Source organism: Nestor notabilis, unplaced genomic scaffold (genome assembly GCF_000696875.1).
Source record: "Nestor notabilis isolate BGI_N333 unplaced genomic scaffold, ASM69687v1 scaffold13662, whole genome shotgun sequence".
Lineage (NCBI taxonomy): Eukaryota > Metazoa > Chordata > Aves > Psittaciformes > Psittacidae > Nestor > Nestor notabilis.
The window spans coordinates 26,178-47,120 of record NW_009919772.1 but is presented as its reverse complement, the minus strand read 5'-3'; the positions used below and the strand labels follow the sequence as shown (position 1 = coordinate 47,120).

The following is a 20,943-nucleotide window of genomic DNA, read 5'->3' as shown; positions in this document are numbered from 1 at the left end:
GAATGTGGTAAAGGCTCTTGACTAGGGACAATCCCTATTCTGCTTTATGTAAGAGAAGACAGAGAGATGACTCCTTTACCTCTTTTGTATGTGGATTTATTTGGCTTCCCCCCCATCCCCCTTTTAAACAGGGATGTCAGTATATTCTTTTCTTGGGTAAGAGCATCCTGAAGATGCCTGTAGGTGCTCTTTACACAATTAACAGCCCTGTTTCCTGAAATACTAATGGATATACTCGGTTGTAAATATGTGAGTAATATTTCTGCTTAGCTAAGGCAAGTCTAAACAGGGTGGAACTATGATATTGTATTGTGGATTTCACCTTTGTATTTTTATTTCATTTTCAGAGCTTTGTACTGTTACACTTTATAGTAATATTGTCATTTTTTATTTTAGAGTTGCTACACAAATTTACGATAAAACTGGAATTTAACCAGTTATGGAGCTGGCTCATAGTTTATTGCTGAATGAGGAAGCATTAGCTCAAATCACAGAAGCAAAGAGACCCGTCTTTATCTTTGAGTGGTTAAGATTTTTGGATAAAGTGCTGGTAGCTGCTAACAAGGTAATTTTATGGTGTCTCCCTTCTCCTTCTTTCTAAAACATTTCTATTAATTTCATGCTGGAGAAAGTTGACAAGTAATGGCCAGATTTCAGATTCAGCCTGAAGAGCCCCTGTACTAGTCTGTAGCTATAGGCAGTCAGGATGTCTGTATTGTATAACATGTAGCTTGGTTTGAGTTCTTCATTGTCATAACTATTTGGAAGGCAAAACCTTACCCTCCAGAGTAGGGATTCTTGGTGGTAAACAGGATTAAAAGATGTTCTAGGCAGGCATTACTGTATTTTTAGCAAGTGCTTAAGAAAAGGAAAAATGAAATGGGGTAACAGTGCTAATTCTGAGCATTTAGCATCTGTCTTTGCTATTACTGAATGTACCTTAGATCTCTGTGAGACAAGCAATTTGCTGAATTACATACCAGTGGGAGTGGTATAAGGTTTACTTCAGTCTCTTGTAGATTTTTCTGGGTGTTGGAGGCAATACACAGGATTAAGTCACTTTTCTTATTTACTTTTGCACCATCAACAGACAGATGTCAAGGAAAAACAGAAGAAACTTGTTGAACAGCTAACAGGACTCATCAGCAGTTCCCCTGGGCCACCTACGCGAAAACTGCTAGCAAAAAACCTTGCTGCTCTCTACAGCATTGGAGACACATTTACTGTTTTTCAGACACTTGACAAGTGTAATGACATCATCAAGAGCAAAGACGATACTGCAGCCTACCTGCCTACAAAACTGTATGTTTAATATAATCAGGGGAAAGGGAATTATTTTTAAGTGGTCCTAGATATTAAAGGAGAATATGATTGTATGTGTGCACATTATGTTTGCTTACCTTTTGCATGCTCCTTTGTAGCTCACATATGCTTGGTATAGCAGAGAAAAGACCAGGATTTGGATTGTGGAGGGCAGGACTCAAAGGTGACACATACATGGCTAGGTGAAAGCGAGATGACTCCCTTTAGGCAAGGGACTGTCTTATGTTCCTTCACATGCTTATGTCATGGAGAGGATAACAGTTGATGAAGCGATGCAGTGATGAAATTCTGCTAGTGGAATTATTGCTGATTGCGCTCAAGTACCCGATTTAAGATGAAACCTGCAGATTGTCAAACAAGAGTGTAATCTATATCCAGAGAATTGTAAGCGAATTTCATTGCTTTTTTTTCCCCCCATCAAACCTTGCCCCTACCATGACATAATGCATATGTCTCTCTGTATACTTGGATGTGTGTGTGCGGGTATGTGTGGTCAGTTTGTCTTTACTCAGAGGAGCAGTCTCACTGGTAGGGGTGGGCTATATTGAGTTGGTAATAAATAGCTTTATTAAAAGGTAATCTACCCACAAATTTCAGGTTTAAATACAAGGCTTGTTCCTTCATGATGAAAAGGTGCTCATTTTCAGGAGCTGCTTCTTGACTGGCCTGAAGTAATTTGTTTATATAACTGCAGTACAGTGTTACTTAAAAAAAAAATCTTGATCTCAAATGGCAGGGCAAGGAAAATGTGTATAAAACTCCTTTTATGGATCTAGTGATTTTTACAGTGCCTATAAATGTTCTTGTGTTATGCAATAATTTATACATTTTAAGTTCTTAGACTTGGAAAAAACCCATCATTCAGTATCTACAGAAATGTGAGGATATATTAAGGGATAGGGATTATCTTGCAGGTGCTTGGAATCTTTTCTGTCTCTTGACAGTTTATTGAAACACATAACCCTAATCTTGCTGAGATTTCAGCATGTACTTGTCTTCTCCAGAATCAGTGTGTAGATCCTGTAATAATACCCATTCAAATACATTTATGTTCTTAGCAGCTAAATAACTTTTTCGTTACAGTATAAGTAGTGGATGATAAGTAGAGTTTTACTTATCAATGATGATTAAACCATAACATTTTTTAGCATTTTATCCTCACTTAAATGAAACAGAAAAAGAGTACACCAATTGATGTCTTTTTTCATAGGGCTGCTGTGGCATGTGTTGGAGCATTCTATGAAAAAATGGGCAGAATGCTGGGTAGTTCTTTCCCAGAAACAGTGACTAATCTTTTAAAGTCTCTGAAAAGTGCAGAGGTAAGTTTCAGATTGTTTATATATGTGGTCTTGATTCCATTTAAACTGAAACTTGCTTCCTCCAAAAGAGTTTGCCGGAATGCTTGGATTGTTTATTCACTTAGAAAAATGCAAGTCACTTACATTGTTAGTATCAAGTGAAAGATGGGCATGTATTTTTACTGCGGAGACTTTAGAGTTTTGTTGTATGATTATAGTAGTTGCTTCAAAGTGACATCGTTAATTAAAATTGCAAAATGGTTGTATGTACCATTATTAATTACTGTGGTAGGATTTCTGCTTGTGTACCCTGAATAAACATTCAGTTGTTTAAAAACAAATAATAAATACTTGAGTTTTGCAACAAAGACATTGCTCTGCATGTGAGCAGGCTACATCATGCCCCAAAAAGAGAGACCATGTCATGACACTGAGAGAGTGTGTCCTTAGGTGTGCTTTTGGTTGGTGTGTTTCGGGGTTTTTGTGCCCTCCAACTGTACTTACTTGCCTGTGTGCAGGTATAGTAGGAAGCTGTTGAATATTTGGGCTTCCTGTTCTCCCAACTGTATCTTTCCTTGTTTTCCCAAGGCTGCAGCAGGTTGATGGCGGGGGGAGGGGAAAAGGGGCAGACAGAAGCGTCTTGTCTAAGGTAATACGTTGGATCATCTTAATCTACGTGACAACTGAGGCAGTTTTAGTAAAGTTGTGTATAGTGCTTACTGCTATCTAAAACCAGCTAGGTATCAGTTGTGTATAACTGCAGTGAACTCTGGTAGCAATGTTTCCAAAATATTCCTTCACTGAAGCAGGAAAATGCAGAATTATGCACCTGGTTCGATATGAATACTGTGTCTGTGTTTTTGTGTGTGTGTACAGTCTCAGGGCCGCAGTGAAATTCTGATGAGTTTACAGAAAGTCCTAAATGGACTTGGAGGAGCAGCAGCTTCTTGTCACCGTGATATTTATAAGAATGCCCGATCTCTGCTGACGGACAGATCTATGGCTGTACGATGTGCAGTGGCTAAGGTGGGTTTGTTTATCACCAGTCCTATGAATTCTTGTTCTGAGACTGTAAAGTACCTGCAGTTTGATAGCGACCTGTTTGTGATAGGAAGTTTGATAATTACTGGGGCAAGGTAAGTCCTTACTAGTTTACATTAAGAATTTGAATTACTTCATGCAAACAGAGGTACCGTATTACTGTTTTCCCTGCTGCTTAAACAAATATGAGATAAAATATCTTAGCTGTGAGCCTCAGTGTGAGAAGTTTTTGGTAACAGTTCTTTTGTTGTGCTTTCCTCTTTTAATTTTTATTTATGTATTTACCTATTCCATGAGTCTGACTGTTTACTCAGCAAAGTTATTTGATAAGTGGGAGAGTGTGTGTGTATAAATTGATTTTTAAAATACTCAAAATACTCGCTGAATAAACCTGATAATTACACTGACACTTAGATAAAAGGTAAGAATGGTCTCCACTGGTGCTCAGCAAGTCTTTTTTTCCTACAGTGTCTGCTGGAATTACAGAATGAAGCGGTGTTTATGTGGACAGCTGAACTAGAGAATGTTGCAACGCTGTGCTTCAAAGCTCTGGAAAACTCAAACTATGGTGTGCGAGTTGCAGTGTCAAAGCTTTTGGGGACCGTCATGGCTACAGCGCTGATACCAAAACAAGCAACAGGTACAAGTCCTTCTAGATTCAATTTCCAAGTGGACAAAATGCACCTTCAGTACCATGTTACATGACAGTGTTCTATCATACATTGTTGTTCCAGTAGGTGGAAGTTTGTAGGTGGATTGTTTGGTTTTATAAATGCTTAAGTTAAAAAGAGAAAAGAGTGCAGAATCCCTGTTGTCACAGAAAGAAAGAGAAAACAAACAAAAAAATCACCTGGGAAAATTAGCTTATTTCTTAAACATGCAGTAAGCTGTTATCTGAAATGTTGGCTAGATTTATGTTTGCAAGACAGTTTCGAATTGATAAGTCTGGTTTCAAGGTCATTGCTTGTAATGTTTGGAACTTTGGGATTAAATGATTGCTTTTTTTTTTTTTTTGCAAAAGTGATGCGGCAGAATGTGAAGAGAGCCACGCTTGAGGAGGTCTTGGAGCTCATGGCCACCGGATTTCTGCGGGGAGGATCTGGTTTCCTAAAGAGTGGTGGAGAGATGTTAAAAGTAGGAGGATCCATCAATAGGGAAGTGCGAGTTGGTGTTACCCAGGTTTGTCATAAGCTGTAATATTTTTAACTTTTTTTTTAATGAAGTAACATATATACGTAACTGTCACCCTTTTAGTAGGGAAAAGACACACTTTTGTTCTTTATTCGTTTGTAAGTTTACTTACAAGTCTGGTTTGACTCACCTGTTTTATAAGAAGTACATGTAGTGTCATTCATCTAAGCTACTTTCCTTTATTATTGACGCACGTTAACAATAGATTGAAATATGTGCCAAGGAAAGCTTATTTGATCAGTGTATATGAAGTGGGATTAACTTGCAAAAATACTAGAAAATTTAGTATGTTAAAGACTTTAGCTCCACTTTTTAATTTTATTTCCCTTTAGAGAGGGACACACTGTTGTCCTTTTGTGTGTGCTCTTTTCAGATGCTGGGTAGTTTGCAGCCCTAATTTGTTAAACTGCATTTCTTCTCTCCATATGTCTGTCTTGAGTAGCTGAAACCTGCTGAATGTGGAAGCTCCACTTGTCTGATAGAGAAAGGTGACAGCAGCATCTCTTCAAGTTCAGGCATTCTCACTCTGACATACATTTCAATATGCTACAGTAACTTGCCAGGTTTTTGTGAAACCCTTGTTAGTTTTCTCAGCCCTTTTCAAGTGAACATCATGAAAATGCCTGGTCTTCATTGTGAATTAGAACACATTCATGTTGCTGCTGTTATTGACATATGTTCTTAAAAATTCTAAATAGACACATATTCAGAGCAATGGACTGGGTTTTCTTGCTGTCATCCAAAGAGTAAGTAGTGCTTGACAGAATGTGTAGTAGTATAGGGGCTACTCCTGGCACTGGAAACAGTTTCACTTCTACAACAAAGACCTGGCTAATGAATTTATTCGTCCTGCTTATCCTTGTTAAGATTGCTTATTACTAACTGGTATTGCTACTGTACTGCATTATGCAGGAGTATAACTGTAGTCTTCAGTCTTTGGTGATTGAATATAGTCTTTCATTTCTGTTTTAATTGGATCCGTTTGTAATTCCTGAATTTGCAGGCCTATGTTGTCTTTGTTACAACGCTGGGAGGTCAGTGGTTGGAGCGCAACTTTGCTACTTTTTTGTCCCATGTCCTTGATCTGGTCTCCCATCCTCGTGCAACTCAGACCCATGTGGAGGCAGTTTACTCTCGAAGATGTGTGTCCTTTATTCTGAGAGCAACTGTGGGCAGCTTACTTGGGGAGAAAGCGCAGATTGCAGCTGCCAAAGATATATGTCAAGCCATTGGAAAACAGATGAAGGCAGTGGGTAAGAACCATTTTTCTTTATCTGAGACCAGTTAAGTTACTGTTGTTATACTGGCTCAGCCACTTTTCAGCTTTCTTATACTGTGAGGAGTAATTTTGTTCTTCTGAGATGAAACAGTTGCAGAAATTCTTCCTCCTGCTACCTTGTTAAAGTTGCAGTAAATTGCGTTATGGATTTGGCGATCGGAGGAACTCTTTCATTTTGTTTGAGCCTTTCTGGTGAATTTGACAAATGGGAAGGATATTTAATTGGTAATGTTTGCTTCCCTTCAAATAAGGGGGATGATTTTCTATATTTGTACTGTACATATAAACATGAAGTTGGTATTGAAGTCTCTTTTCTTTGAAGTGATAGTTGCTGCTTCTGGGATATTTTGTAGGAGAAAGAACCTAAGGTGAGATCTAGGAACTTAATCGGATAACTTTAAGAGGATTAGTGGTTACGATTAATTATTTACAAGTTTTGGTGGCTTTTTTTTTTTGGGTTTTTTTTTTCTTTTTTTAGTTTTATTCCATATACATATGCATGCAATTTTGCATGTAGAATCTAGATATGTCAAGATTATCATTTTGGTTACTCTCTACAGATACAATACATGTGCTGTATGTTTGTATACTTGCTTTTGCTATGTTATACTATTAATCCTACCTCTTAGTGCATTGCCTTCCATAATAAATGATGGGCATCAGTTTTTCATGGCCTCCTGATGATTGTGTTTGGCTCACAGCTGTAAAACTATTTCTCTTCAGAACATCTTTACTTTGCAAGTTCATGCTATGATCAAACTTGTGGTTTTTTCTTAATATAAGGTTGATGTCAAAACTGAACTATGCCTTTTTACCCTGTGTATGTTGAGATGTGATTCAAATGATAGTTAAGCAAGATATTTTTTTTTTCTTTTCTGCAGAAGCAGTAGTGAATGATGCTAACAGTGAAAATAAATCAGGAGCAGCTGATGTAGCTGCAAGCCAGCATGTAATGGTGTGTGCCCTCCAGGAACTGGGTAGTCTGGTTCAGAGTCTGAATGCCACTGCATCTCCTCTTATTCAAGAACCCTCTATTGGTATGCAAATAAATTTAAATAGATCAAAGGAAACATTTGAGCAATGAATATGAAATATCATTAAATCTAGTTAAATAATAAATCAGCATGTGAGAAGTAAGTTCATGAAACTGGCACTCCTTTAGTACTCCAGATAGCTACATTTGTCCAGCTCATTTTTAGTGTTTAGTACCCTAACTTTGGGTCAAGTTTGATAAAATATTAAGGAACTGTTTGGTCAAAGTTTGCTTGCAGCTCTTTTTTAGGCTGAGTAAAGTTGATTTTTAGTGTTGATTTTTAGCATTGATTTGTTTTTGATAATGGTTTGATAAGAAATAAATGGCTTTGCTACATATGGTCTGAAATATTTGTTCCCGGAAAGCTGTATTGCCCTCAGATATCAAATTTCTGTGGGGGGGTTATGAGTATTTGGTTGAGATGAAGCTGTGGATAGTCCCATTTTTAAGTTGATGAGGGTTTGTATGGGATTTTCTTCTTGTTTATTTTAACATACGAATCCACCTATATACCGTAGTGTTGCAGGGTTTTTTCAGTTTGCAGATGTTGAGGACTTTTTTCAATGGAAGTACAAGCTCCTTTAGATATTTCATTATATAGATTTTTGTCTGGATGCATATGACATCCTTCTCATACTGATTTTGCTTCAACTATGGTGTGGGGAAGACTGTGCTCATATTCATTCCTTCTGGCAGCTGTGCCCTGTAAGAACAGAGGGGACTGTCACAGAGTTATTTCTACCTGCTTACTTCATAGCAGCTAGCAGAAGTTGTGCACTAGCTACAGAAAAAGCAAGCGATGAGGTGGCAGTGGGGGCTTTGAAGTAGGAGTTTGCAAAGTTAGAGATTTGCACTAAGGAAGGTGTTGGTGTGGAGACAGACTGGACTGAGGAGCTCACAGTTAGAAAGCAGGAGTAGATAGGCATGGAGGTTAGGAAGGTGTAGAAGGATGATAACTTGGTGCAGGGGAGACAGCATTGTGTCAAAAGCAGAGCACAATAGCCAGTGACATCTATAGCATGTGCTTGTCCACAATGTGAAGCAAAACCAGAGATCAGTCTTACTGTTGCTCTGTTACTGGCAATCTGTGTAAAAGATGTCAAGATTGTAGGAATTATCTTATCCACTGCCTGTTCCCTTATTTAAGATTACTGCCTCTTTTCTGTTGTTTAAGTAGTAGAAGTCAGTGCTATGGCTCTGGCAGCTTCAGCTTTGCTGGTAAAAACCTGAGATGGAGCAGCAATATGCTAATAATGTTAGAAGAAGAATGAATGAAGAAGAAGGCGAAGTTGTAAAATTCAAGTACTTTAATTCTGACTTTCTTAACTTTCATATTGCCTGTCTAGTATTGATTTAATTGTCTGTATATTAAAAAGCTCATCATAACTCTAAGACTGTAAGCTCTCTTTCTTTCTGTAGGTCTGTTGGAGACAGTAACTTCAGTTCTTCTTCATCCTAGCATGGCTGCTCGGCTCGCTGCCGCATGGTGCTTGCGGTGTGTAGCTGTGGCATTGCCTTTTCAGTTGGCTCCATTTTTAGACAGATGTGCAGAAAGGCTCAACAATCTGAAGACCTCCCCTGAAGCTGTTAGTGGCTACAGTTTTGCAATGGCTGCTTTGTTAGGTGGTGTGCATCAGTGTCCCTTAGGTATTCCTCATGCCAAAGGAAAGGTGAGATGAGTGTTTCATCTGTGAGTGTACTAAAAGATACCTTTTTGACTAGAAATAATAGCTTTGCAAGATGTGTTACATGGTAACAACATAAAGCATTATCAAAACTGAACTTGTGCCTAGAAAGAGAGCAATGGCCAGAGCATGGGTTTGTAATATTTCAATTGCAATATTTACCAGCTTCCCCCCTGTTTCACATTTGCTTTCTTGTTTGGCATATTGATGAATAACTGCTGAAGAGAATATTCTTGTCTGCATTGTCATATGCAAAACATTGATCATTTGCATGAAATGTAATCTGCATTCATTCTTTATGGAAGGTCAATTTAAATGATTTGAGAGTGTCTTTATATATAGTCTGTGAGGGTGGATGTGTTGCAGTAGCTTGCAGTGGCTTAATTTGTATATTTAAAATCCGTTGCTGCAGATGGTGGTCAGCATTGCTGAGGATCTGTTACGAACTGCTGCACAAAACAGCAGGCTCTCCTTGCAGCGAACTCAAGCTGGATGGCTTTTACTTGGAGCACTTATGACTTTAGGTTTGTAAAAACAGTCGCTTTTTCGTTTATTTTGATGCTTGTCCAACATTTCTTGTTATCCACTGTGACAAATGGTCTCTACATATAATCAGTCCGGTATCTAGCACATACCGAGGGAAACAGTGTTTGTGGATTTATTTCAGTGGTGGTGTTTATGCTGGGAAAAAGTGAAATATTAGTGTTCGTGTAAGCTGAAGGATAGTAGAAGGTGTGGTACCTAAAAAAAGAATTATGCTCTGTTTTTAGAAACCCAGCCTTTAGTCATTCTATGGAAAGGGCAACCCCTCATCTTCCTGCCTTAATCAGTGCAGTGCAGAAGACATGGAATGTAAATGAAACATAATGAGCATTCCAGCAAGTTGCCTGTATGCCTCTGGAGAGGCAACAATATTGATTAGAAGTGGTGTTAGTTTAAAAGCAGTTCAACTGTCTTTTAGAAAAGCCAACCTTATGTTCATATCTGCCATCACAGAAATATCAGAAGCTGTATTTTTGAGGTTCTAAGTATACTCTTGGATTTTGCAGCAATTGTAGGAGTTTTTTTGGTTTTGTTTTTTTTTTTTATGATACTGGAAAATATGATAAATTTCTGATGCATTCTGCAGTATTTTGATCATCTCGGCAAATACCATTTTGTGTTTCATTTTGTTTCTCTAAATTGCCTCTTCTTTTCTTTTTCTTCCCAGCTTACTGTCATGTTTTTCTAATAGTGTGTCCCTATTTTAGTTGTTCTTCTCCAATATATTTTTATTGCTCTTGCACTGAATCTTCTGGAACTTTTTCAGAAGTTTTCTTTAAACTTGATAGTTAAACTAGTGACATAATTAGTAGCTGTCAGTTATTTTTCTATTCATTTTATGAACAAGTCTGGACAGGCTACAGAGCTTGCCTTCAAACTAGTAATAAAAAACCTTAGAAGTCAGAATAAAAAGATTGTAAAAAGGCAGTTAGCAGTGGTTACATATTACATGACCAGGTATGGAATTGCCCATTTCCTATTTTCAGGACTGATATCAACAGGCAGGCTTAACTATACTATTTATTTGCCACATTTTCAACCTGGAAATGAGAAAGAAGTTTCTGGGTTTTGATGTTCAAGCAGGTGAAAAAGAAGAAAAGTGAAATAAGAGGAAAAATAAAGAGCAAAAGCCTTCATGATAGATTTTTTCACTTCGTTAAACAGAGGTTTTTTTATTATACTGTCACTTTTTTTTTTTTTTTTTTTTGCACAGGTCCTTCTGTTGTTCGGTATCATCTGCCTAAGATGTTGCTGCTATGGCGAAATGTATTTCCACGTTCTCTCAAGGAGTTGGAGGCAGAGAAGGCGAGGGGAGATTCTTTTACCTGGCAAGTAACCCTGGAAGGCCGAGCTGGAGCTCTCTGCGGTAAGGATTTTAAACTGCGAGATCACAAATGTGCAGTAAGCCAGAACATGACCCTAAGTATTATAGAGAGAACTCTTGTAACTTCCCTTCTTTCTTCAAAAATGAGTAAGATGTGTCAGATTTTCATCAATGTGACCTGGTTTTGGCATATAGTTTTATGGATACGTCACACAGTCTTTGAATAACCGTATTTAGTTGCTGCTTTTTTGATATCCTCCTAGGATCTGTTATCCTGTTCATGCTTTATATATTTGTTTCAGTAAAATTTTAATTTAAACTATTTTGTTATTAGCTATGAGAAGTTTTGTTGCTCACTGTCCTGAGCTCCTTACTGAGGATGTGATCAGGAAATTGATGACGCCCATAGAATGTGCCATGACAATGATGTCACAGTAAGTAGGCAATTTTTGCTCTTTTTTCACTTTTGTGTTTTCCTGGCCCTGAAATACTGGAACTAAATTCTTTTAATTCATATTCTGACCTAGTACTAGGAGCTTCTTCTGAGAAGGTACACATGTCTAATATACAGCAGCGTGCATTTATATTCTTTTATATTAGACGAAAAATTTGCTCCATACAACTACCTCTGTAAAGGGACTGAGAATTGAGCAGTGTTACTCAGAGTAGTTTTCTGAACACTGTTTTCTTCTCTTGGCTGGAGACATATCTTGTGAAATGCTGAGAGTGCTCTCTTCAGTAACTGTTTGTCTCTTTTCCTATTTTGATTCTATAGCATTCCATCAGTAATTAAAGCCCATGGAGCTCATCTCAAAGCTAGTGCAGCTATGGTCCGTTTAAGACTTTATGACATATTGGCTTTATTACCTCCAAAGACATATGAAGGTACATACATTTTTAACAATTTTTATTAAAGTAAAAATTCTACTTACTCCTTTTGATGTATTTTTGGTGCTTGCTTTTGAAGCAGAAATAAGATTCAAAATAGATATTAGGAATCTCCACGAGTCTTGTATTATGCTTTTTATCTTCTGTATGTTGTCTTGACAGTGTAACTGCAGAGTATGAATATTGCAAAATATTGAAGTAGCACTTGGACTATAAAAGTTACAGTCCCCTTCATAGGGTTGAGATATACAGCGGTCGTGTTCTGAACTCCAATTTAGGTGTTTTATATTGTTGTTACTGAAAAGGTAGAGAACCCTATATCATAGTATATTTCAAGAGATGTGAGAATGAAGGTTCAGTTTGAGTTTCTGTTTGTTTGGTTTTTGGTTTTGTGTTTGTTTTTTTGTTTTGGTTTGGGTTTTGGGTTTTTTTGTTTTTGTATTTTTTCTTGGTTTGTTTTTTTTTTTAACCTGATCTGCTCTGTTTGACAGATTTATGCTATTATTAGTAAATTACCAGGGATGATTTGCTACATGATCTGACAGATTAGCTTTTTGGTTTGTTTTTAATTCATTAAATTTACATCATCATGTTGATGAGCAAATTTCCGTAAAATCTGGATTGTCATCCTGGAGGAAATGACCTCATCTGTTATTTAGAACATTGATCTGAGAATTGAGAGCCCATGGTTCTGTTTGAAGCCTTGCTCTCAACTGTGGTCTTGTCGGGTTTACTTCTCTACTTGCTACTTGTAAAATCAAAGTAATGATACATGCTTTGATTTGTAACTTCTAATCACTAGCTGAAATGTTTTGGATAAGAAGCAGCATTGATTCTTTTTATTGTCCATTTGTTTAGGATCATTTAATGCGCTTCTTCGAGAGTTGGTAGCAGAATTTACTTTGACAGACAACTCTGCTAATACAACCACATCACTCCTAAGGTCTCTTTGTCATTATGATGACAGTGTTCTTCTTGGCTCTTGGCTGCAGGAAACGGATCATAAGTCAATTGAAGACCAGGTAATTAAAACCCTAGAGTAATAATGATTTTTTTACAGTATTTGTCTGTGTGATGAGCGTGTGAGGGAAGCCGCCTACAACTGAAGCTTCACGCCTTGTTTTAATATTATTTCAGAGCTTTGCTAGATGCCAGTCCTTCCATCTACAGTGTACTGTTTTGATTAAAAGCTTTTATAATGAAACTGCTGCCAAAATAATCAGTGTTGCAAATAGTGTTACAGCAAAACAAGATTCATAGGTGTAGTACGAAATCTTACATTTAGTTCAGAAGTACTGGCACAATTTTGTTGGCATTATAAGGAATTTGATGCACATAAAAAATAATAAAAAAAAAAGTGAGTCTTTGAAACACAAGAATTGTTTTGGTGGTGTTTTGTTTTTTTTTTAAAGGAAACAAGTATTGGGGTCTCAATAATTCTTGAATCAGCTGGTAATGTTGATCTAGTTACCATTTTTCGTACAGCCCTTGGAAAAGGAATGTAACATAGGGAAGAATTTGTTAATGTTAAATATTTTATGAAACTATCTGATAATATCTTTCTCATTGCTTTCCTAATTTGTGATGACTAGAGAGGGGCTGGTTGCCTCTTTTCAAGCCTTTTTATCCTCATAAACTTTAGGATTTAATGACATAGAGAAAAAATGTTTGTCTATCTGGATATACCCACTATATTTCTGTCTTCATAATTCTGCTCTGATGTTTGATTTCTTTATGAACTGTATTCCTTAGACAACTCACTGTTCTCAGCATTTGCTGAACTGTGCCATTATAAACTTTGTAACTGAGCTTCTCAGAAATTTCTTGGCATAGGAAGAAGGGAGGAGCTGAAGACGCCTATTTTGCCACAGCCTATCTAGTAAGGGCAAGGTTTCTCAGAAGTCAGCTGTCTGGATTGAACAGATCCAAAAGCCAAGACTGATACCAACTGTGAGAAACCAAGAGGAAACTCTTCCTGAGGAAAGATCAGTAAAAAAAAATATGTCAAAGCATTTAAAAAAAAAATAAATTTATAGAATTCCCTCATTTGTCATGGTCGACATAGTAGACTTCCAGTCTTCCAGTGCAGTCTTCAATCCACAGAGCTTTCTGGGGCATTCCTACTCCTCCCTTCGCTTTCCCCCACTTTTATTTTACCTCTAACCTGTAAGACAGTGTCACTCCTGGTAACTGAAGCTCTGTAGTGCATCACAGATTCTCTTGTCTTTATAAATGTTTGCTACGTTTTCTGACCTTTAAGAAGAATGCAGAGTACTAGATTCCACTTTTGTTTCACGATAAAATATTTAACAAATTATAAAAATAAGTTTTTCTTTGGTGTTTCCTGAAAGAATGATAGTTAAGAAGTATTTTTATGATAGGAATGTTACCCATTTTAGTACTTTTTCTAAATCTTTCTGTGCAGGGAATTGCTACAGGCAAAACTGATAATATACAGTATTGTAAGTCAATGCTCAAACAGAGAGTGAATGAATAGCCTTTGTTATGAAATGTCATGTTGTATTCAGTGATTTGGAAGCGACAGTACCAAAATTAATCTGCTTTTCTCCAATTTCCATCTCTTACTACTAGGAGTAATAGTTTATGCATTTATCCAGCTGTTAATTGCTTTGACCCTCTGAGATTTAGCTGGCCCTGTAAATGCTAGCGTGCATAGGCATGGGGACATTGCAGTTGCGTTCAGGTGTCTGTAAGCTATTTTGTTGTTCGAAGCTACTGCATATGTATTTTTGTTATCTCTTGTCTCTCACAAATTTTGTGTGCAAAGATATATTGTGAGGTATTCATGTGGCATTTTGCAGCTTCAGCCAAACAGTGCATCTGGAAGTGGTGCTTTGGAACATGACCCATCTTCTATTTACTTGCGCATCCCTGCTGGTGAAGCTGTACCCGGTCCCCTTCCATTAGGAGTATCTGTCATCGATGCATCTGTGGCTCTCTTTGGTGTGGTTTTTCCTCATGTCTCTTACAAACATAGGTCAGTTTAAGTCAGCGTTCAATTTCAGAACCCAATGCATTGTCCTCTGGAAAATACTATATCTTTCTTTTTCTTTCTTAAAATAAGAATCTACTTTAATATCAACTGTCTTTAAATTCAGGGTTCAGTATTTGGTGTTCATTGTGTCTTAGGATTCCAGAGTATATCTGCCCAGTTTAGAAATAAGGTAATTTCCTCAGTTTTATTAGTTTTGAAGATTAGGGTTCAGAGGTGGAGACTATTCTTCTCTGTTTAACAGTAGTAATATCTCTGCAACCAAAATTTCCTGAAAAAATACTAGCTGTAATTAACTTCATATCAGCCTTGACATAGCAGTGGCATTCGTTGAATTTAATTTGGCTTCCACGAGTAAGACCAATTAATTTCTACTCAGCAAATGATTTTATGCATGATGAAAAAGAGCAAATGGAATTCAGCTTATTTTCCTTTGTGTTCTGCATTACCTTTGCAGAGTTACAAGTCGTCAGGGCTACTTTTGTCATTCAGTTTAGCTAATTCGTCACTGAGTGCGGAGTGAAAGCAGCTCCAAGATGCATTTCAAAGTAAATTTATCCTTCACTGCAGTCCTGATGGGAACAGTTATTTTCCTAGCAGTCAGTCTCATTTTGCAGTAAGCTGGAGGCCAGCTTGCAGTAGTTCAACTTGATCTATATCTGTTCTTAGCTTTGGAAGGATTTGGCTTGGAAGATGCGGAGTAGCTAAAAATGCAGATTATTCATTATACTTCTGTTCTTGGTATCCTCTAGGGAGTACTCCTCCTCCCAGTAACACTTTCTGGCATGGTTAAATGGGGAAAATGATAGGAACAATAATAGGAATGCAGAGGGTAACATTGTTGTGTGTGGCAGTGGAAAGGCAGCTTTTTTCCAATTTTGTCCTCATAGCTTTCTAGTTATACAGCCAAATGTACCTGAAGACTCATTTCTTCTTGGTGGTGTTTTCTTCAATAGAAATAGTAAACATCTGTGGATGAGTTAAAAGACCCAGTAAAGGGGCGTTCAGAATAACAGTACCCTTTTTACCTAAAGTGTACCTTTCTAACTTCTGCAGCCCTTGAAGCATAAATTCTGTGACTGAACTTAATAGGCCCTTTTCTGTGTGTGTGTTTTTTACCAGCTGTATTTTAGTTTGTATTTTGAAAAAATATCACTTAAAATTGTGTTCTTTCCTTTGTTTTAGATTACAGATGTTGGATCACTTTGCTGAATGTGTTAAGCAGGCTAAAGGTGTTCGTCAGCAAGCTGTGCAGCTTAATATCTTTACTGCGGTTCTTAGTGCCTTGAAGGTAAAACTTGTAAACTTGTAGTGGATGCCAAAGCTCAGCAATTTGATTCATCAATTTGTAGTCCATACGAAAGGTTGTTAGAAGAACATTACTAAAGTTACCACTTAAACATTCAAAAGTTTGAAAATGCCAGAATAGAAATTTTTTTTTTTTCCAGATATTGGCATGAGCTTTGTCTGCATTTATCAGTACACAGAAAAGATGTAGTCAGCATTCTGTAGTATTTAAACTTCTTTAATTTTTCAGTCCTGTAGTTTTATTTGCACTGTACTGGTGGATTTAAATACATTGTCATAGGTACTCAAAAACACCCTCATATCATATAGTATTGTGCAGATGAGGCTTATAGAAATAAAAACAAAAAGAGATTTGTGTTTCCATTTTGGGTGTCTTAATTTTTCGTAAGACTCCCTAATACTGCATAGAATTCTAGATGCTTATGTCTAGTCCCACTGCCTTCAGTTACAGGTCTGTGTTCTCTATCTACACTTGGAAATCCAGCCTCATGCCATCAAGTCAGGAAGCTAGATGACAGCAAGTCACAAATAATATTCCTCAGAAATACTTGCTTTCAGTGACTTGCATTACCTCAAGGCTTTGTGGAACACTGTCTTAGAGTATAAGATTTTCTTTCTACTTGGCAAATTTCTTAAGGAGTTTCCCTTTTTCCTGATGCTGTTTTATATAGTTTCCAATTCATGAGTGTGTTGGACAACATCTGTTATTGGCATATGTGTTCATCTTCGGAGCAACTAAGTCCTGTGCACTGAGAAAGCTACCCTTGTAGGTGTGCCAACCTGTAACTAAAGATTGGATGAGTTTCTTCTTGTCTTATTTTTGCCATACAAAATTGGCTGCCTAGTTTAAGCTGATTGTTACTGGGGCTCCATGTCCTTGGTTGATGGCAAAATAACATTGGCAAAACAACATCTCTCTTGCTTGTTCTTAGAAACGAGAATCATGTTGCAACAACTTGAAAAGTAGATTCTGAGACACATGCCTGGAATTTCCAATGCTATGCCAAATGGCCAAAGAATTGTCAAAACTGAGCTGAAATGACTATTTCAGAAGAGAAAATGAGAATCAATTTTTTCCTCTATAATACATACGGTGTTTGTACTTTAGGTGTGTTTAATTATTTTTCCCAAAGTAAAAGACTTCGTGAAAGTTGTAGTGAGAGGTGATGTACTATTAATGAAATACAGGAACTGAAGAAGTTGCAGAAGCAGTGGTTAATTTTATTGTTCTGTAGAATGTTCATATAACAGGCTGTATAAACGTTTGCAAAGATGTGATCATTAAGAAAAAAATGTTTTAATGTACGTAAAATGTCTTTGATTTAAGCGATTCTTGCAGAAACATAACTGAGCTGTGGTTTTCCTGTCTCACAGAAAGAGATGTTGCAGTTCGATTTTGAAGCTTCTCTTCTGGGGTATCCTGTGTAAAGCTAGCTCAGATTCGGTAGCAGTAGAGTGCATGTAGCACTGTAATGCATTTGATAAAAAAGACTGGTGCAACAGCTCTTCCGGTATGTGAAATAGAGTGTTGGTAAATGTAAGACTGTGCTGGTGATCTTGAGTTTTAAAAATTTTCAACAAGTATATTTTAGGATAGATGACCACAAATCTAAACAAAAAGTGAAAGTGCATCATTTGTAATTGAAGATCTCAAATATAGTAAACTTGCTCCTACATCTTCCCTTTCTCCTCTGCTTTGGAATGTTGTTTTCATTTTTGGGGTGGTTTTTTTTTTTTTTTTTCATTCAGGGTTTAGCTGAGAATAAAAGCACATTAGGACCAGAAGAAGTCCGCAAATCTGCTCTGACACTGGTAATGGGTGCCCTTGATAATCCTAACCCTATTTTGAGATGTGCAGCAGGTGAAGCTCTTGGCAGAATGGCTCAAGTGGTTGGAGAAGCGTCTTTCATTGCCAGAATGGCTCAGTATAGTTTTGACAAGTAAGTTGGTTTTGATTCAGAAAAGGAAATAAAAATATCATTTAATGTAGTTTGGAAGATTCCTCTACTAAATACCTTGCTGATTCTTCTCTTCATACTTGATTGCTAGGATTATGTAGATCTAACAAACCTTCGAACAGGGTCTTTTGATTTATTTAATGTGATTCTTCCAGGAATAAAAGCTGAGTTGTTAAACTAGTTGGAATGTAAAATTATACCAATGAATAGTTTTTGATGAGTTACTTGAAAGTGACTAAACTGCTTCAGATAGATAAATGCAGCTTAAGCTGAGTAAATCTGTAATACGAATTGTGTGATAGTGGTTCTATTTCATCAAAACATCTTTACGTATTGATATGACTTATCTACTAGCTAATGGTTATATAGATGTAATCTATTTTTTTTTTCCCATGTTCTGTTGCTAATCCTAGGCTTTTAGAAAGATGTCTGGTAGATATAACAAGACCACATTTCCCAATTTTTGGCTTAAATTTAAGACATCAGCCTATATGTGAATCAGAATGCACCTGCTTCAAGGCTGCAGCCCATGTTTTTGGCTGGCCAGACTGTATGAACATAGCCTTAGCCTAGCTCTCCTACCATCATTTCATCTTGTTATAAAGTACATCACCTTTACCATCTTTCCTTGAGCTTCTATTACTGGGACTATCTTATCTAGGATTCAGGTTGCTAATGGTTGCCAGTCTGTTGACACTGTCAAGTAATTTTTTTTATATTTGAGATTTGCATTTAATTTGTTGTTCACTGATGGCTTTGAGCATGCTTGCCTCTCTTATATAGACAACCAGGAAAAATCCCCAAACCTTTCTTTGTTCTAATTAGGATAGCTGCCTTTTCTTTGTCTTCCACAACCCCTGAAAAGGTTTTAATTAAGAAATTATGTATGTGATATGCATCCAGAAGCAGAGGTATTGTGGAAAAGACTCAACAAGTCACTGCTTCATACAACTAGATCATTCAGAATGCTATTCATTCTGGTTTAGTGTCATTAATGAAACACTACTTGAAAAATAAAAAGAAAAAAAAGTTTTATTGGGAAAGTCACAAAACTTAACTGTAGAAGAAAACAGCTGTATTAAAAGTTATTCAGTTGACTTTTCAGTGGAAGATGTAGCTGTACATTTCTTTGTCATTTCTCAATATGTGGTGGCGTTTTTCAGTTCTTGATTCTTTTTCACTGCAGTGGTCTAGCAATGACTTTTCTGATTATTAAATTAGTTGGCTGTGAAACACTGGTAAGCCCTAAATGCTTTTCCTGTACTCTTTCATCTGAAACTCTTCTTCATTTGAAGTCACCCCTGCTTGTTTTATATGTAATCCAATTTAATATGGATTAAGTATGTTGGTTTTGCTTTTGTTGTTAAGGCTTTTCAAGATCTTGCAAGGTGGCCTGCAGAACTCTTAGCCATTTGCATTGTTAAGATACTTGAAAGGTTTTTTATAACTAACTTAGTGAATTACATGATTTCCTTTTATTTAATCATTGGTAGGTTAAAATCTGCTCGAGATGTTGTATCAAGAACAGGCCATTCTTTGGCTCTGGGCTGTCTCCATCGGTATGTTGGTGGAATAGGTTCTGGACAGCATTTGAAAACTAGCGTCAGTATTCTTTTGGCTTTGGCACAAGATGGAACCTCTCCTGAAGTCCAGGTAAAAACCACGATGTTCAGATGTTCTTTAATAGAGTGTCATGTGTAAGCCAAATCATATGGATGTAGCACGTGCCAGGGAGCATGAAGAAAGTGGAACTTTCCTTATAAACTCCTACAGTACAGAATCCCAAATATGTACTGCAATTAAAACGTAACCTCTCTGTTCGTTAGCGAGGCAGTTGTAAGTGGTCATGTTAATTCGGACTCACAAGTGTCTGCTTGTCAGTGGCACCAGAGTAATTCACCGTGGGTATATTTCTAACTTTGCCATAATTGTAAAGCAAAATGTGTTAGTTTTACCTTAGCTGTAGACTAAAGTTTTAATGACTGGCTAATGGTTAACATCAGTTACTGGAATCTTGGGTCATGAGCAGTAGTTTTCTTTGCCAAGCAATTGCTGTATATGTGACACTGTGAGTAGAGTATGGCAGTACATCATCTTTGGGGGTTATATTATGATAACAAAAATCTGCTGCAAGTCTACTGCAGTTAGGGGACAGAAAGGGAACTAGTAAGAGCCAAGTCCAAGATAAGGCAAAAGTGAGGAGGAGTTTCTATCCACTATGGACTGTAGACATGTGGACTCTCATAAGAGGACAGATTGACTGGTAAAAGTTGCTGGTAGAGTATAAAGAGGACTAAACATAATGTTGAAAGAGCAATGCCTTTGGAGTTGTTGGTTAGCTATAAACACTGTGCAGCTCATGAAGTTTCCAAAGTTGAAAATACTTGAAAATTGGGAGAATGCATTGTTCTTGCTCTCCCAGGAGAAATTTGAGGGGTCAGTGTCTTGGTCTGTTTTTACTCTCCCTTCAGTTTGTAGCTGCTGCTGTGAGACAAAGAAAGGGCTAGATGGACCAGTACATTTGTCTTTAAAGAAGTTGAATATTAGAGGGAAAAGTGCTTTTATTTTTTTCCCTCCAGTAACGAAACCTATCAAAGCACTAGAATAAAAGAATTACTTCAGAAAAAAAACCCCAAAAAACAAAACCAAAAAAAAAAACCCCCAAAACCCAACCATTTTTTTTTTTTTTTTTTTTAAGTAAAAACAAGTGTCTTGTCTGTAATTATTGTTCTTCAAAGATTACGTTGTAATTGCCTGATATAACAGGTAATTTCACAAGTTACTGTAAGGAAACGATTATCTGAAATAGTGACTGACTATTATGCTTTAGCAGTAGGAAGTTGTGTGCCACCCATGAGTAGGGGCACTTTATACCCACAGATTGGGAAGCTGAAACCCCTGGTAACTGTACAGAATCATACTTCCACCTTGGTTTAAATTGTTACCGTGACAGAAGATATGCTAGAGTAGCTTCTTTGTCTTTTCTTCAATTATTTAAACTCCCAGGTGATTGCTTGAGATTTAGACCTTTGGAACACATCTGGAGTCAGAGTAGCTAA

The 20,943-nt window shown here is 37.1% G+C and overlaps 1 protein-coding gene across 1 annotated transcript in view; it reads left to right on the top strand.

The window, feature by feature from the left end:
• Positions 1-439: 439 nt before the first annotated feature.
• HEATR5B (HEAT repeat containing 5B) overlaps positions 440-20,943 on the top strand; it is a gene marked incomplete at its 3' end in the record, with an annotated part of 44,871 nt that continues 24,367 nt past the window's right edge. Inside the window, exons 1-18 of the mRNA XM_010010373.1 lie at positions 440-565; positions 1,091-1,302; positions 2,534-2,642; positions 3,498-3,647; positions 4,131-4,302; positions 4,684-4,841; positions 5,857-6,106; positions 7,014-7,169; positions 8,585-8,835; positions 9,263-9,374; positions 10,607-10,759; positions 11,052-11,151; positions 11,493-11,602; positions 12,464-12,627; positions 14,428-14,603; positions 15,804-15,909; positions 17,676-17,866; positions 19,378-19,537. Coding sequence (XP_010008675.1) covers positions 440-565; positions 1,091-1,302; positions 2,534-2,642; positions 3,498-3,647; positions 4,131-4,302; positions 4,684-4,841; positions 5,857-6,106; positions 7,014-7,169; positions 8,585-8,835; positions 9,263-9,374; positions 10,607-10,759; positions 11,052-11,151; positions 11,493-11,602; positions 12,464-12,627; positions 14,428-14,603; positions 15,804-15,909; positions 17,676-17,866; positions 19,378-19,537 — 2,856 coding nt within the window. The remainder of the gene's footprint in view (positions 566-1,090; positions 1,303-2,533; positions 2,643-3,497; positions 3,648-4,130; positions 4,303-4,683; positions 4,842-5,856; positions 6,107-7,013; positions 7,170-8,584; positions 8,836-9,262; positions 9,375-10,606; positions 10,760-11,051; positions 11,152-11,492; positions 11,603-12,463; positions 12,628-14,427; positions 14,604-15,803; positions 15,910-17,675; positions 17,867-19,377; positions 19,538-20,943) is intronic.